This window comes from Oncorhynchus masou, chromosome 9 (assembly GCF_036934945.1).
Source record: "Oncorhynchus masou masou isolate Uvic2021 chromosome 9, UVic_Omas_1.1, whole genome shotgun sequence".
NCBI classification, from domain to species: domain Eukaryota; kingdom Metazoa; phylum Chordata; class Actinopteri; order Salmoniformes; family Salmonidae; genus Oncorhynchus; species Oncorhynchus masou.
This window is the reverse complement of record NC_088220.1, coordinates 29,806,882-29,823,488: the sequence shown is the minus strand read 5'-3', so window position 1 is coordinate 29,823,488 and position 16,607 is coordinate 29,806,882. Positions and strand designations below refer to the sequence as shown.

The 16,607-nt window shown below is 46.9% G+C and overlaps 1 protein-coding gene across 1 annotated transcript in view; it reads right to left on the bottom strand.

The window, feature by feature from the left end:
* The window catches only part of LOC135545817 (dystrophin-related protein 2-like), a 109,287-nt gene that overhangs the window by 54,303 nt on the left and 38,377 nt on the right, over positions 1–16,607 (bottom strand). Inside the window, exons 3-6 of the mRNA XM_064973726.1 lie at positions 8,002–8,158; positions 2,447–2,567; positions 660–771; positions 197–353 (exon numbers count right to left, since the gene is read on the bottom strand). Coding sequence (XP_064829798.1) covers positions 197–353; positions 660–771; positions 2,447–2,567; positions 8,002–8,158 — 547 coding nt within the window. The remainder of the gene's footprint in view (positions 1–196; positions 354–659; positions 772–2,446; positions 2,568–8,001; positions 8,159–16,607) is intronic.

Here is a 16,607-nt window from a genome sequence, read left to right as displayed (position 1 = left end):
TGCCGCCCCATAGTAAATTATATAGTGAATTATAAGTGAAATAATCTGTCTGTAAACAGTTGTTGGAAAAATGACTTGTGTCATGCACTTAACCTTAATATATTTAGTTCATTAACAAGAAATTTGTGGAGTGGTTGAAAAATGAGTTTTAATGACTCCAACCTAAGTGTATGTAAACTTCCGACTTCAACTGTACCTTGGTGGCGTCAATGTGGTCCTGCAGGGAGTCGATGAAGAGGTCCCCTACAGGCTCCCATGCATCCCGGACGCCCTCAGCTTGCTCCAGGGCCATCGCCAGCTCCTCCATGGCTGCTTGCGTCTGCAGCAGTCGCTCCAGGGTCCGCTCCATGTGCCTGAGTCACACACACACAACTATTTAACTACAACAGTTATTTTCTACAACATCATTTTCAGTTTTAACCACTAACCTGTTAACTTTAACCCAACAAATCACCCTAATAACTGAGCATTATCCCCAAGTCCCCAACCTAACCTTATTTCAGTCATAGCTTTTTCCTTAAACTGCCAGGTGGTGCACAATGCTGACAAAATATAGACCCAACGATATTTGAGCATAGGCAGGGTAAAAACATATCTAGCCAATCAGAATCATGAGTAGGTTGTAGCCCAAGGGAGTGGGCCTGTGTCGTATATCTGACCTGTGTCGATCCACGCAGCGGGCAGTCAGCTTCTCCCACAGGTCACTGGTTACATTGGCCTGCTTCCAAACCGAGCGACTCACGTTCAGGATCCGTTTCCTCGGAGACACTTCTGGAGGGGGATGAGATGGTGAAGAGGGGCAAGGGGTGAGGGAATGGGCGGCCAGGCAGAGATAGTGTTAGACTCAATGTGTGCAAACATCAGTAGAAAGAAACAAGGGAGAAAGAGTGAGAAATAAGGGTGTTGGAGGGTCAGAGAGAGAGTGTTGGGAGTGTTGGAGGGTCTGAGAGGGAGTGTTGGGGGGTCTGAGAGGGAGTATTGGAGGGTCTGAGAGGGAGTGTTGGGAGTGTTGGAGGGTCAGATAGGGAGTGTTGGAGGGTCTGAGAGGGAGTGTTGGGAGTGTTGAAGGGTCAGATAGGGAGTGTTGGGAGTGTTGGAGGGTCAGATAGGGAGTATTGGAGGGTCTGAGAGGGAGTGTTGGGAGTGTTGGAGGGTCAGATAGGGAGTGTTGGGAGTGTTGGAGGGTCAGATAGGGAGTATTGGAGGGTCTGAGAGGGAGTGTTGGGAGTGTTGGAGGGTCAGAGAGGGAGTATTGGGAGTGTTGGAGGGTCAGATAGGGAGTATTGGAGGGTCTGAGAGGGAGTGTTGGGAGTGTTGGAGGGTCAGATAGGGAGTGTTGGGGGGTCTGAGAGGGAGTGTTGGGAGTATTGAAGGGTCTGAGAGGGAGTGTTGGGAGTGTTGGAGGGTCAGATAGGGAGTGTTGGAGGGTCTGAGAGGGAGTGTTGGGAGTGTTGAAGGGTCAGATAGGGAGTGTTGGGAGTGTTGGAGGGTCAGATAGGGAGTATTGGAGGGTCTGAGAGGGAGTGTTGGGAGTGTTGGAGGGTCAGATAGGGAGTGTTGGGAGTGTTGGAGGGTCAGAAAGGGAGTATTGGAGGGTCTGAGAGGGAGTGTTGGGAGTGTTGGAGGGTCAGAGAGGGAGTGTTGGGAGTGTTGGAGGGTCAGAGAGGGAGTGTTGGAGGGTCAGATAGGGAGTGTTAGTGCTGATGCCTGCCAACACCAGCATTGGGGAAAAAAGGAGGAGGGGGAAACCGTGAGAAACATTTTGTTGGGGGCAGAGAGAGAGTTCACCACCTGTCTTTTCCCCATGCCTGCCACATGCAGTGGAGAGCAAAAGGATGCTGGGTGGGTGGGTGGGGGAGGGAGGGAGGGAGGGAGGGAGGGAGGGAGGGAGGGAGGGAGGGAGGGAGGGAGGGAGGGAGGGAGGGAGGGAGGGAGGGAGGGAGGGAGGGAGGGAGGGAGGGAGGGAGGGAGAAAGCCTAGAATGCTGCATTATTGATTTGGCCAGATGGTGTGAGCTGGATTAATTGGTCCCGACCCAACTGCTCTCCCCAAACATACATCCTCTGATCCACTCTGATACAGCAGGACAGGTAGCTGCTAATCAGACCTAATGGTGGATACACACCTGCTGGAGACCAACTTAATGAACTCCCTATTTATCTCTGTTCTCACTACTCACATCTGATTTAGGTGTGTGGTGTGGTGGGGTGCGTGTGGTGGGGTGGGTGTGCGTGGTCAAGTGGGGTGTGTAGTGTAATGGGGTGGGTTTGGGGGGGGTGGGTGTGTGTGGGTGTGTGGGGGGGGGGTGCGTGTGGTGGGGTGGGTGTGCGTGGTCAAGTGGGGTGTGTAGTGTAATGGGGTGGGTTTGGGGGGGGTGGGTGTGTGGGGGGGGTGGGGTGTGTGGTGGAGTGGGGTGTGGCCACGGTGTGGCCATGGGTGGCCATACCTTTTCCGTCGGGCAGCGTCTCCTCGGGCTCCTGGAAGGGGTGCTGTGTCAGGAACGCCTGGGCAGACTCCAGCACCGAGTAGATGAAGGGCCCCCGAGACTTGACATCCTCCATGAAGACCTGGAGACAGACAGGACAGACAGGGGCCCACAGAAAGATGGAAGCATAGTACAACCACAACATGAATGGGCTCATTATAATACATAAATGACGAATACACACATGCATACACTAATTTGAATACATAGACCAGAACAATCTTTACAGACATGCACATGTTGGCACACACACGCATAAAGACAGCAAGAAGCCACTGGCAGGAATCCGTAGGACTGCCTGTCTGTCTGTACTACTGTCTCAGGGCTGTGAGAGCCTATGGAAGAATAGAAGGCCAGGAGTACACAGAGTATTGGTCAGCTGGCCTCCTCACCGAGATCACCCAATTAGCTAGAGAGGCTGGCTCCTCCTGGCTCTTTACCTGCAACTCTGCTCATGTAAATCATGGAGACCTTAAACTGCCTGAGTACACGCACATTATCCAGATTTCTACTTCACGTTTAGAAACCAACACAATGGAATGAATGTTGAATGAATCCACGACGGCCCCTGAAATGGCACCCTATTCCCTACATAGTGCTCTACTTTTGACCATGAGGCCCATAGGGCTCTGAGAAACCTCTGGGTCCCACCGTCAGCGTCAACCAGCCTCTCCCTAATCTCCATTCACTACTCATCTACACTAGGTAAAAATTTGAATCTTCATTCATTAATACAGTAGGAGAGTGACATATATTTCCTCCCTCCATGTCATTTATTTAGGAAAAGTCAGGCGCGATCCTCTTAGTATATGAAGAGATTACCATTTTTTTTAAATGTGAAATCTGCTAGACTACAAGCTTACTTTCCCCCGTGGCGAGCAGCGACTGTCTTTCAGTGCCTATTAAACCCCACAACCGCAGCCAGTCATTCCCTGATAACACCAGCCTCCCTCCTCGCTGACGGAAGTAATTACGAAACCCCGCTGAACTGACAAATACAACCGACGCTAAGCAAACATGCAAAAAATCTGATCTGTGCAGGAGCTGTAGTTCTTGCTAAGATTTCCTGCTGAGGTTACCAAGGAAAGTAGGACTTTAACTCGCTTCTCTCATTTTTCTCAGGGAACGGTTGCTACCCTAGGAGGAATTGGGGGGGGGTTGCTTCACTCCCTCAGGCCTCCGCTGCGTTAAAACTTTAATTCCAGTTAAATTTCACACTGAGAGGTTCCATCATTAGCTGAAGGAACATTCAAAATAAAGACTTCAGCTCCGATTAGGCTGCATTATGCATGCTGGAAGAGATGGAGAAGTCTGAGGAAATGGTTTCATTACCCCCCTCCAAACATGTTGACAGTCCCCCATTTATGTTTGGGGCCCTCAGAGACCCCATTACACTGAGCTTTCTCACAACACAGAAGACATATCCAGCTTTCATCATCTCTCTGTTCTGTAGATGATTTGATTCTGCACTACACACACACACACACTTTTTTGAACGCTACACACACATAAACTTAGAGCGACCACACACACACACACACACACACACACACACACACACACACACACACACACACACACACACACACACACACACACACACACACACACACACACATACAAACTGAAAGGGACACATCCCTACATACCAAAACACAGCAGAATAAATCTACTTAAGATCAATAATTCTCATTTCTTAAAACCCTTTAATTCTCCACAGAAAACTCAATGCAATTTCACTCTCCGCTTTGTCGGAAAGGTTTTAGAGCAACGGTGCGCTTGGGGAGTGGGAACATCTTAGATAGATTATAAAGGAATACTACATTTAAAATGGGGACATAGAGAAAAGAAAAGTGGTGGTGGAAGGAAACGGGGGAGGGAGGGGGTGGAAAGAAGAGGAGGGGGAAGGAGACAGGGGAGGAAAGAGGGGGATGGAAAGAAGAGGAGGGGGAAGGAGACAGGGGAGGAAAGAGGGGGATGGAGAGAAGAGGAGGGGGAAGGAAACAGGGGAGGAAAGAGGGGGGTGGAGAGAAGAGGAGGGGGAAGGAAACAGGGGAGGAAAGAGGGGGTGGAGAGAAGAGGGGGAAGGAAACAGGGGAGGAAGAGGGGGTGGAAAGAAGAGGAGGGGGAAGGAGACAGGGGAGGAAAGAGGGGGATGGAGAGAAGAGGAGGGGGAAGGAAACAGGGGAGGAAAGAGGGGGTGGAGAGAAGAGGAGGGGGAAGGAAACAGGGGAGGAAAGAGGGGGTGGAGAGAAGAGGGGGAAGGAAACAGGGGAGGAAAGAGGGGGTGGAAAGAAGAGGAGGGGGAAGGAGACAGGGGAGGAAAGAGGGGGATGGAGAGAAGAGGAGGGGGAAGGAAACAGGGGAGGAAAGAGGGGGTGGAGAGAAGAGGAGGGGGAAGGAAACAGGGGAGGAAAAAGGGGGTGGAGAGAAGAGGAGGGGGAAGGAAACAGGGGAGGAAAGAGGGGGGTGGAGAGAAGAGGAGGGGGAAGGAAACAGGGGAGGAAAGAGGGGGGTGGAGAGAAGAGGAGGGGGAAGGAAACAGGGGAGGAAAGAGGGGGGTGGAGAGAAGAGGAGGGGGAAGGAAACAGGGGAGGAAAGAGGGGGTGGAGAGAAGAGGAGGGGGAAGGAAACAGGGGAGGAAAGAGGGGGTGGAGAGAAGAGGAGGGGGAAGGAAACAGGGAGGAAAGAGGGGGTGGAGAGAAGAGGAGGGGGAAGGAAACAGGGGAGGAAAGAGGGGGTGGAGAGAAGAGGAGGGGGAAGGAAACAGGGGAGGAAAGAGGGGGTGGAGAGAAGTGGAGGGGGAAGGAAACAGGGGAGGAAAGGGGGGTGGAGAGAAGAGGAGGGGGAAGGAAACAGGGGAGGAAAAGGGGGTGGAGAGAAGAGGAGGGGGAAGGAAACAGGGGAGGAAAGAGGGGGTGGAGAGAAGAGGAGGGGGAAGGAAACAGGGGAGGAAAGAGGGGGTGGAGAGAAGAGGAGGGGGAAGGAAACAGGGGAGGAAAGAGGGGGTGGAGAGAAGAGGAGGGGGAAGGAAACAGGGGAGGAAAGAGGGGGTGGAGAGAAGAGGAGGGGGAAGGAAACAGGGGAGGAAAGAGGGGGTGGAGAGAAGAGGAGGGGGAAGGAAACAGGGGAGGAAAGAGGGGGTGGAGAGAAGAGGAGGGGGAAGGAAACAGGGGAGGAAAGAGGGGGTGGAGAGAAGAGGAGGGGGAAGGAAACAGGGGAGGAAAGAGGGGGTGGAGAGAAGAGGAGGGGGAAGGAAACAGGGGAGGAAAGAGGGGGTGGAGAGAAGAGGAGGGGGAAGGAAACAGGGGAGGAAAGAGGGGGTGGAGAGAAGAGGAGGGGGAAGGAAACAGGGGAGGAAAGAGGGGGTGGAGAGAAGAGGAGGGGGAAGGAAACAGGGGAGGAAAGAGGGGGTGGAGAGAAGAGGAGGGGGAAGGAAACAGTGGAGGAAAGAGGGGGTGGAGAGAAGAGGAGGGGAAGGAAACAGGGGAGGAAAGAGGGGGTGGAGAGAAGAGGAGGGGGAAGGAAACAGTGGAGGAAAGAGGGGGTGGAGAGAAGAGGAGGGGGAAGGAAACAGGGGAGGAAAGAGGGGGTGGAGAGAAGAGGAGGGGAAGGAAACAGGGGAGGAAAGAGGGGGTGGAGAGAAGAGGAGGGGGAAGGAAACAGGGGAGGAAAGAGGGGGGTGGAGAGGAGAGGAGGGGGAAGGAAACAGGGGAGGAGAGAGGGGGGCGGAGAGGAGAGGAGGGGGAAGGAAACAGGGGAGGAAATAGGGGGTGGAGAGGAGGGGGAAGGAAACAGGGGAGGAAAGGGGGGGTGGAGAGAAGAGGAGGGGGAAGGAAACAGGGGAGGAAAGAGGAAGAGACATAGTTTTTGACACAGTTTTTTCATAGTAGATCATACTGGTTCTTACTGATTCGTACTGGTTCATATTGAGTAACAGAATCAGCAGGATGGCAAACAGAACATTAGAGAGGGAGACAGAGATCGAGATAGAGCAACAGTGCGCTTGAGAGACAGAGAGAGAGAAAGAGATGGTGTGTGACTGGATGGTTTGTGTTCTGTTAATTGGGAAGCGGATTTCACAGTGCCAGTCGGTCGGGGTGGAGGGGGAGGAGAGGGGAGGACCACTATCATTGTCAATACGACTCTCCCCCCTCAGATACTCACTGCAAAAACTGACAGCACAGAAAATTGGAACAAAGGTGGAAAGAGCATTCTGCTGTAGTACATGACCAATTATGGTGTGTATCTGTCTCCGTGTGTGTGTGTGTGTGTGTGTGTGTGTGTGTGTGTGTGTGTGTGTGTGTGTGTGTGTGTGTGTGTGTGTGTGTGTGTGTGTGTGTGTGTGTGTGTGTGTGTGTGTGTGTGTGTGTGTGTGTGTGTGTCTGCCTTCCTGCCTGCCTGTTTGTGTTCGGGGGAGATCTCGCACCGAATGGAAGTGTTTTTCCTGGGAAATGGATAAACAACCCAGGAACCATTGCTAGGGAGGATTTTCTCAATGTTCTGCCACAGAATGAGGAGGAGTGCAGAACAAGCCCCTGAATGTGAGAGACTATTTCTCCCCATCTTATATTCTGCACCCTTCATCTGCTTGGCTCCACTACTCTCAGCTTTCAGCCAGTTTTATACCCCTCTCACATAGTAGCAAGGGCTTTTTAACATGTCAGTCAATGAAAGGGATTTCAGCTGAGGCACTTACTTAACGGCAGTTCAGGGTATCTTTACAGCTTCACCACTGGGTGGCTTTAACACACACCACAGACATCTTGTTGCCTCAGATCTCTCCTGAAGATAACAGCCAGAGTCTTAAATGCTGAAATACAGTCGTTATTTTGATACATGGCCAAATTAAGAGAGCCTCAAATTAAAGTGGTTGCTAAATGAAAGTAGGTAAATCGCTGAGAAGGGATTGAGGGATGGATGGAGGGACGGAGGGGTGGAGGGATGGAGGGCTGAGGTATGTACTCCTATCTAACTACTTACCCTCTGTCCTTAATGTTAATGGCTAACCAGACTAATAGGTTAAACTAAGGGTAGTGTCACAGCACTGAAACATAGTCTAGTGGTCCTATTCATTTCAAACAGGTAACTAAGGAGTTTCTAGGGAGAAACTAAAGGGTTAGGGTTAGGTGCCTTTGCATTCGTTTGATCAATAGAACTCAACTGGATGGTAAATCTAACACACATTCTTGCAGCGTGGCAAGAACGGTGGGTTCCACTCAAGGAATTTCTAACTATAGCACGCTCTGATTACTGTGTATCTGCCGATAGCCCACTCATTCAGTCCTATAGAACTGAATGAGTTAGTGCCACATGGTCCTAAGTGCCACAAAAGAAACTGGGAATAAATTAATGTTGGTTCGCCTTACAACAGAGTTCTCCAACCCTCTTCTTGGAAACCTACACAAGGGTTGAGGAACAAAGTTGGAGAGCTCTGCCTTACAAGAACATCCTGATTATATACTAGTTTGGCGTGTTTGTGTGATGTCGTTGTTTAAAGGGGCCCAACACAGTACCTGGTGGAACTCCCTTTGGTGTTGGACGGCCCCCACATCGCCCCCTATGGGCAGCTGTTCCGACAGCTCCTCGTCCTTGGCCGTCAGCCAGTCTATGATCTCCTGCAGGGAGAGCTGCAGCTTCCCACTGTTGTCGGAGAACGCCTCGAGCCGCACCCTGCAGACAGACATACAGACAGAGCAAAACGACAGTCAGCCAATGGTTGCTCATGATACCCAACACATCTACCAATTGGGTGACATTGGTAAACTGCCATCCCACAATCCCCCCTATGAAAAGAGCTGCAACAAATGCAACTTTAAATTCAATACAAAAAACGAAATGTATGAGATGGTGAAGGAACATATGAGGGGGGAGGGGCAGACAGAGAGAGAGGGAGGGGTGACAGAGAAGGGGAGAGAGGGGAGCAAGGAGAGAGAGAGAGAGAGAGAGAGAAAGAGAGAGAGAGAGAGAGAGAGGAGAGAAGCAGCAGTGCCCACCTTAGCCAGGATATCGCCCCCAACCACAGCCCCAACACCATACACAGGAGCAACAGATCAACAGACACCCAGCCCAGACCAGCGAGACATTATCCCAGACCCCCCCCTCCTCCCACCCATGCCTTGAGGACCTATATCCAGACCACCAGCCACATCCACACACGCACCCCAACCAATCAATACCCCCCAAACCAACCATGACCACGCCAACCATGCAAAAACCCAAGAAAGACATTTAGAAACCTTTCCAACCAAAAACATAGAGACCCATGAAAACCGGAGCCTACGCCTTCACTATGGTGAATCACTAAAACAAAACAGAAAAACACTATAGAAAAAGAAGGAACAGCACGTCAGAAATCAGCTCAATGTAATTGAAGAATCGATAGAATCGAAACACTTCTGGGAAAATTGGAAAACTCTAAACAAACAACAACACAAAGAGTTATCTATCCAAAAAAGAGTTGTATGGATAAACCACTTTTTCAATCTTTTTGGACCTATAACAAAGAACAAAACAGCAAAAACATATACAGTACCAGTCAAGAATTTGGACACACCTACTCATTCAAGGGTTTTTCTTTATTTTTTACAAACGTTCTACATTGTAGACTAATATTGAAGACATCACAACTATGAAATAACACATGGAATCATGAAGTACCCAAAATAAATGGCAACCTCTCAAAATAGATTTGAGATTCTTCAAAGGAGCCACCCTTTGCCTTGATGACAGCGTTGCACAATCTTGGCATTCTCTCAACCAGCTTCATGAGGTAGTCACCTGGAATATATTTCAATGACAGGCTCTGACAGTAAATCTCAGTAAGACAATAATAATGGTGTTCCAAAAAAGGTCTAGTTGCCAGGACAAATACAGATTACATCTAAACACCATTGCCCTAGATTACACAAAAAAACTATACATACCCCTGCCTAAACATCAGCGCCACAGGTAACTTCCACAAAGCTGTGAACAAGGGACTTCTATGCCATCAAAAGGAACATAAAATTTTAAATAAAATTCGACCAACCAATTAGAATCTGGCTAAAAATATAGAAGCCATTGCCCTTTGTGGTTGTGAGAAAATTCACAAAATGGGAAGAATATTAAATTGAGACTCTGCATGCAGAATTCTGCTAAAATATCCTCATTGCACAACGTAAAACACCAAATAATTAATGCAGAGCAGAATTAGGCAGATACCCGCTAATTATCAAAATTCTCATATCTATTGGGTGAAATTCCACAGTGTGCAATAACAGCAGCAGGATTTATGAACTTGTAATGGGAATTTTAATGTTTGTGCTTTTCTTATTGCTAATTTCTTTGTTCTATTTATGTGCTATTCTAATAACCAATTTATTAATGCAAGTGACTGATTTAACAAACCCTCCGTAGCTGCTATTTTTATGTTTTCAGAACAAAAGATATCTCAGTTTCAAGGTCTCAGCTTAGAAAGAAGAAGTGAGGTATTGGTCTGTCACATGAATGAATCAAAATGGTAAGGATTAATTAATTATGCTAAATCGTGCAAATATAACTTCTCATTTTATAGCCGTATATAAGACAACTGCTGGGCCTGCCCTTCTGTACTTGAACTATTTTCACATCGTTACAACACTGTATATAGACATACATTTACATTTGAAATGTCTTTAGTCTTTTGTGAGTGTAATTTTTTCTGTACATTTTTTATTGTTTATTTCACTTTTGTTTATCATTTATTTCACTTGCTTTGGCAAAGTAAGAATAAAGTTTCATATGCCAATAAAGCCATGTGAGATTAAATTGAATTGAGAGCGAGAGAGAATGTGTCCCACCTGCTACAGCTTTGACTGCCTCAATGCTGCTGATACGTTTTGGGGCGGCAGGAAGCCAAGTGGTTAGAGCGTTGGGCCTGTAACCAAAAGGTTGCTAAATTGAATCCCCGAGCTGACAATGTAAAAATCTGTCGTTCTACCCCTGAACAAGGCAGTTAACCCATTGTTCCTAGACCGTCATTGTAAATAAAAATTTGTTCTCAACTGACTTGCCTTGCTTTTTAAATTCTTGTATTTATTTAACTAGGCAAGACAGTTAAGAACAAATTCTCATTTACAATCATTTCTTATTTAGTTTAAAATTTCAAATATATGTGAGCGAGCACTATGGAGCTAGTCATGGTGATGTGGTAGTGAACACTATGGAGCTAGTCACAGTGATGTAGTAGTGAACACTATGGAGCTAGTCATGGTGATGTAGTAGTGAACACTATGTAGTGAACACTATGGAGCAAGTCTATGGAGTGATGTGAGTAGTAGTCATGAGAGCGAGTCATGGTGATGCTGTAGTGAACACTATGGAGCTAGTCATGGTGATAGTAGTGAACACTATGGAGCTAGTCATGGTGATGTAGTAGTGAACACTATGGAGCTAGTATGTAGTAGTGAACACTATGGAGCTAGTCATGGTGATGTGTAGTGAACACTATGGAGCTAGTCATGGTGATGTGGTAGTGACTATGGACTACTAGTCATGGTGATGTAGTAGTGACCACTATGGAGCTAGTCATGGTGATGTAGTAGTGAACACTATGGAGCTAGTCATGGTGATGTAGTAGTGACTACACTATGGAGCTATGGAGCTAGTCATGGTGAGTAGTGAACACTATGGGTGATCATGGTGATGTGGTAGTGAACACTATGGAGCTAGTCATGGTGATGTAGTAGTGAACACTATGGAGCTGTAGTCATGGTGTATGTGGTAGTGAACACTATGGAGCTAGTCATGGTGATGTAGTAGTGAACACTATGGAGCTAGTCATGGTGATGTAGTAGTGAACACTATGGAGCTAGTCATGGTGATGTGGTAGTGAACACTATGGAGCTAGTCAGTAGTGAACACTATGGAGCTAGTCATGGTGAGTGGTAGTGAACACTATGGAGCTAGTCATTGTGATGTGGTAGTGAACACTATGGAGCTAGTCATTGTGATGTAGTAGTGAACACTATGGAGCTAGTCATGGTGATGTGGTAGTGAAGACTATGGAGCTAGTCATGGTGATGTAGTAGTGAACACTATGGAGCTAGTCATGGTGATGTAGTAGTGAACACTATGGAGCTAGTCATGGTGATGTGGTAGTGAAGACTATGGAGCTAGTCATGGTGATGTAGTAGTGAACACTATGGAGCTAGTCATGGTAATGTTGTAGTGGTAGTGAACACTATGGAGCTAGTCATGGTGATGTAGTAGTGAACGTTATGGAGCTAGTCATGGTGATGTAGTAGTGAACACTATGGAGCTGGTCATGGTGATGTAGTAGTGAATACTATGGAGCTAGTCATGGTGATGTGGTAGTGAACACTATGGAGCTAGTCATGGTGATGTAGTAGTGAACACTATGGAGCTAGTCATGGTGATGTGGTAGTGAACACTATGGAGCTAGTCATGGTGATGTGGTAGTGAACACTATGGAGCTAGTCATGGTGATGTAGTAGTGAACACTATGGAGCTAGTTATGGTAATGTTGTAGTGGTAGTGAACACTATGGAGCTAGTCATGGTGATGTAGTAGTGAACACTATGGAGCTAGTCATTGTGATGTGGTAGTGAACACTATGGAGCTAGTCATGGTGATGTGGTAGTGAAGACTATGGAGCTAGTCATGGTGATGTAGTAGTGAACACTATGGAGCTAGTCATGGTGATGTAGTAGTGAACACTATGGAGCTAGTCATGGTGATGTTGTAGTGGTAGTGAACACTATGGAGCTAGTCATGGTGATGCTGTAGTGGTAGTGAAGACTATGGAGCGAGTCATGGTGATTTAGTAGTGAACACTATGGAGCTAGTTATGGTGATGTGGTAGTGAACACTATAGAGCTAGTCATGGTGACGTAGTAGTGAACACTATGGAGCTAGTCATGGTGATGTAGTAGTGAACGCTATGGAGCTAGTCATGGTGATGTAGTAGTGAACACTATGGAGCTAGTCATGGTGATGTAGTAGTGAACACTATGGAGCTAGTCATGGTGATGTGGTAGTGGACACTATGGAGCTAGTCATGGTGATGTAGTAGTGAACACTATGGAGCTAGTCATTGTGATGTGGCAGTGAACACTATGGAGCTAGTCATGGTGATGTGGTAGTGAACACTATGGAGCTAGTCATGGTGATGTGGTAGTGAACACTATGGAGCTAGTCATGGTGATGTAGTAGTGAACACTATGGAGCTAGTCATGGTGATGTGGTAGTGAAGACTATGGAGCTAGTCATGGTGATGTAGTAGTGAACACTATGGAGCTAGTCATGGTGATGTGGCAGTGAACACTATGGAGCTAGTCATGGTGATGTAGTAGTGAACACTATGGATCTAGTCACTGTGATGTGGTAGTGAACACTATGGAGCTAGTCACGGTGATGTGGTAGTGAACACTATGGAGCTAGTCATGGTAATGTTGTAGTGGTAGTGAACACTATGGAGCTAGTCATGGTGATGTAGTAGTGAACACTATGGAGCTAGTCATGGTGATGTTGTAGTGGTAGTGAACACTATGGAGCTAGTCATGGTGATGTAGTAGTGAACACTATGGAGCTAGTCATGGTGATGTGGTAGTGAAGACTATGGAGCTAGTCATGGTGATGTAGTAGTGAACACTATGGAGCTAGTCATGGTGATGTAGTAGTGAACACTATGGAGCTAGTCATGGTGATGTTTTAGTGGTAGTGAACACTATGGAGCTAGTCATGGTGATGCTGTAGTGGTAGTGAAGACTATGGAGCGAGTCATGGTGATGCTGTAGTGAACACTATGGAGCTAGTCATGGTGATGTGGTAGTGAACACTATAGAGCTAGTCATGGTGATGTTTTAGTGAACACTATGGAGCTAGTCATGGTGATGTAGTAGTGAACACTATGGATCTAGTCACGGTGATGTGGTAGTGAACACTATGGAGCAAGTCATGGTGATGTAGTAGTGGTAGTGAAGACTATGGAGCGAGTCATGGTGATGCTGTAGTGAACACTATGGAGCTAGTCATGGTGATGTGGTAGTGAACACTATAGAGCTAGTCATGGTGATGTAGTAGTGACCACTATGGAGCTAGTCATGGTGATGTAGTAGTGAACACTATGGAGCAAGTCATGGTGATGTAGTAGTGGTAGTGAAGACTATGGAGCGAGTCATGGTGATGCTGTAGTGAACACTATGGAGCTAGTCATGGTGATGTGGTAGTGAACACTATAGAGCTAGTCATGGTGATGTAGTAGTGACCACTATGGAGCTAGTCATGGTGATGTAGTAGTGAACGCTATGGAGCTAGTCCTGGTGATGTAGTAGTGAACGCTATGGAGCTAGTCATGGTGATGTAGTAGTGAACGCTATGGAGCTAGTCATGGTGATATAGTAGTGAACACTATGGAGCTAGTCATGGTGATGTGGTAGTGAACACTATGGAGCTAGTCATGGTGATGTGGTAGTGAACACTATGGAGCTAGTCATGGTGATGTGGTAGTGAAGACTATGGAGCTAGTCATGGTGATGTAGTAGTGAACAATATGGAGCAAGTCATGGTAATGTTGTAGTGGTAGTGAACACTATGGAGCTAGTCATGGTGATGTAGTAGTGAACACTATGGAGCTAGTCATGGTGATGTTGTAGTGGTAGTGAACACTATGGAGCTAGTCATTGTGATGTGGTAGTGAACACTATGGAGCTAGTCATTGTGATGTAGTAGTGAACACTATGGAGCTAGTCATGGTGATGTGGTAGTGAAGACTATGGAGCTAGTCATGGTGATGTAGTAGTGAACACTATGGAGCTAGTCATGGTGATGTAGTAGTGAACACTATGGAGCTAGTTATGGTAATGTTGTAGTGGTAGTGAACACTATGGAGCTAGTCATGGTGATGTAGTAGTGAACACTATGGAGCTAGTCATTGTGATGTGGTAGTGAACACTATGGAGCTAGTCATGGTGATGTGGTAGTGAAGACTATGGAGCTAGTCATGGTGATGTAGTAGTGAACACTATGGAGCTAGTCATGGTGATGTAGTAGTGAACACTATGGAGCTAGTCATGGTAATGTTGTAGTGGTAGTGAACACTATAGAGCTAGTCATGGTGATGTAGTAGTGAACGTTATGGAGCTAGTCATGGTGATGTAGTAGTGAACACTATGGAGCTGGTCATGGTGATGTAGTAGTGAATACTATGGAGCTAGTCATGGTGATATAGTAGTGAACACTATGGAGCTAATCATGGTGATGTGGTAGTGAACACTATGGAGCTAGTCATGGTGATGTGGTAGTGAACACTATGGAGCAAGTCATGGTGATGTGGTAGTGAACACTATGGAGCTAGTCATGGTGATGTAGTAGTGAACACTATGGAGCTAGTTATGGTAATGTTGTAGTGGTAGTGAACACTATGGAGCTAGTCATGGTGATGTAGTAGTGAACACTATGGAGCTAGTCATTGTGATGTGGTAGTGAACACTATGGATCTAGTCATGGTGATGTGGTAGTGAAGACTATGGAGCTAGTCATGGTGATGTAGTAGTGAACACTATGGAGCTAGTCATGGTGATGTAGTAGTGAACACTATGGAGCTAGTCATGGTGATGTTGTAGTGGTAGTGAACACTATGGAGCTAGTCATGGTGATGCTGTAGTGGTAGTGAAGACTATGGAGCGAGTCATGGTGATTTAGTAGTGAACACTATGGAGCTAGTTATGGTGATGTGGTAGTGAACACTATAGAGCTAGTCATGGTGACGTAGTAGTGAACACTATGGAGCTAGTCATGGTGATGTAGTAGTGAACGCTATGGAGCTAGTCATGGTGATGTAGTAGTGAACACTATGGAGCTAGTCATGGTGATGTAGTAGTGAACACTATGGAGCTAGTCATGGTGATGTGGTAGTGGACACTATGGAGCTAGTCATGGTGATGTAGTAGTGAACACTATGGAGCTAGTCATTGTGATGTGGCAGTGAACACTATGGAGCTAGTCATGGTGATGTGGTAGTGAACACTATGGAGCTAGTCATGGTGATGTGGTAGTGAACACTATGGAGCTAGTCATGGTGATGTAGTAGTGACCACTATGGAGCTAGTCATGGTGATGTGGTAGTGAAGACTATGGAGCTAGTCATGGTGATGTAGTAGTGAACACTATGGAGCTAGTCATGGTGATGTGGCAGTGAACACTATGGAGCTAGTCATGGTGATGTAGTAGTGAACACTATGGATCTAGTCACTGTGATGTGGTAGTGAACACTATGGAGCTAGTCACGGTGATGTGGTAGTGAACACTATGGAGCTAGTCATGGTAATGTTGTAGTGGTAGTGAACACTATGGAGCTAGTCATGGTGATGTAGTAGTGAACACTATGGAGCTAGTCATGGTGATGTTGTAGTGGTAGTGAACACTATGGAGCTAGTCATGGTGATGTAGTAGTGAACACTATGGAGCTAGTCATGGTGATGTGGTAGTGAAGACTATGGAGCTAGTCATGGTGATGTAGTAGTGAACACTATGGAGCTAGTCATGGTGATGTAGTAGTGAACACTATGGAGCTAGTCATGGTGATGTTTTAGTGGTAGTGAACACTATGGAGCTAGTCATGGTGATGCTGTAGTGGTAGTGAAGACTATGGAGCGAGTCATGGTGATGCTGTAGTGAACACTATGGAGCTAGTCATGGTGATGTGGTAGTGAACACTATAGAGCTAGTCATGGTGATGTTTTAGTGAACACTATGGAGCTAGTCATGGTGATGTAGTAGTGAACACTATGGATCTAGTCACGGTGATGTGGTAGTGAACACTATGGAGCTAGTCATGGTGATGTGGTAGTGAACACTATGGAGATAGTCATGGTGATGTAGTAGTGAACACTATGGATCTAGTCACTGTGATGTGGTAGTGAACACTATGGAGCTAGTCACGGTGATGTGGTAGTGAACACTATGGAGCTAGTCATGGTGATGTAGTAGTGAACACTATGGAGCTAGTCATGGTGATGTTGTAGTGGTAGTGAACACTATGGAGCTAGTCATGGTGATGTGGTAGTGAACACTATGGAGCTAGTCATTGTGATGTAGTAGTGAACACTATGGAGCTAGTCATGGTGATGTGGTAGTGAAG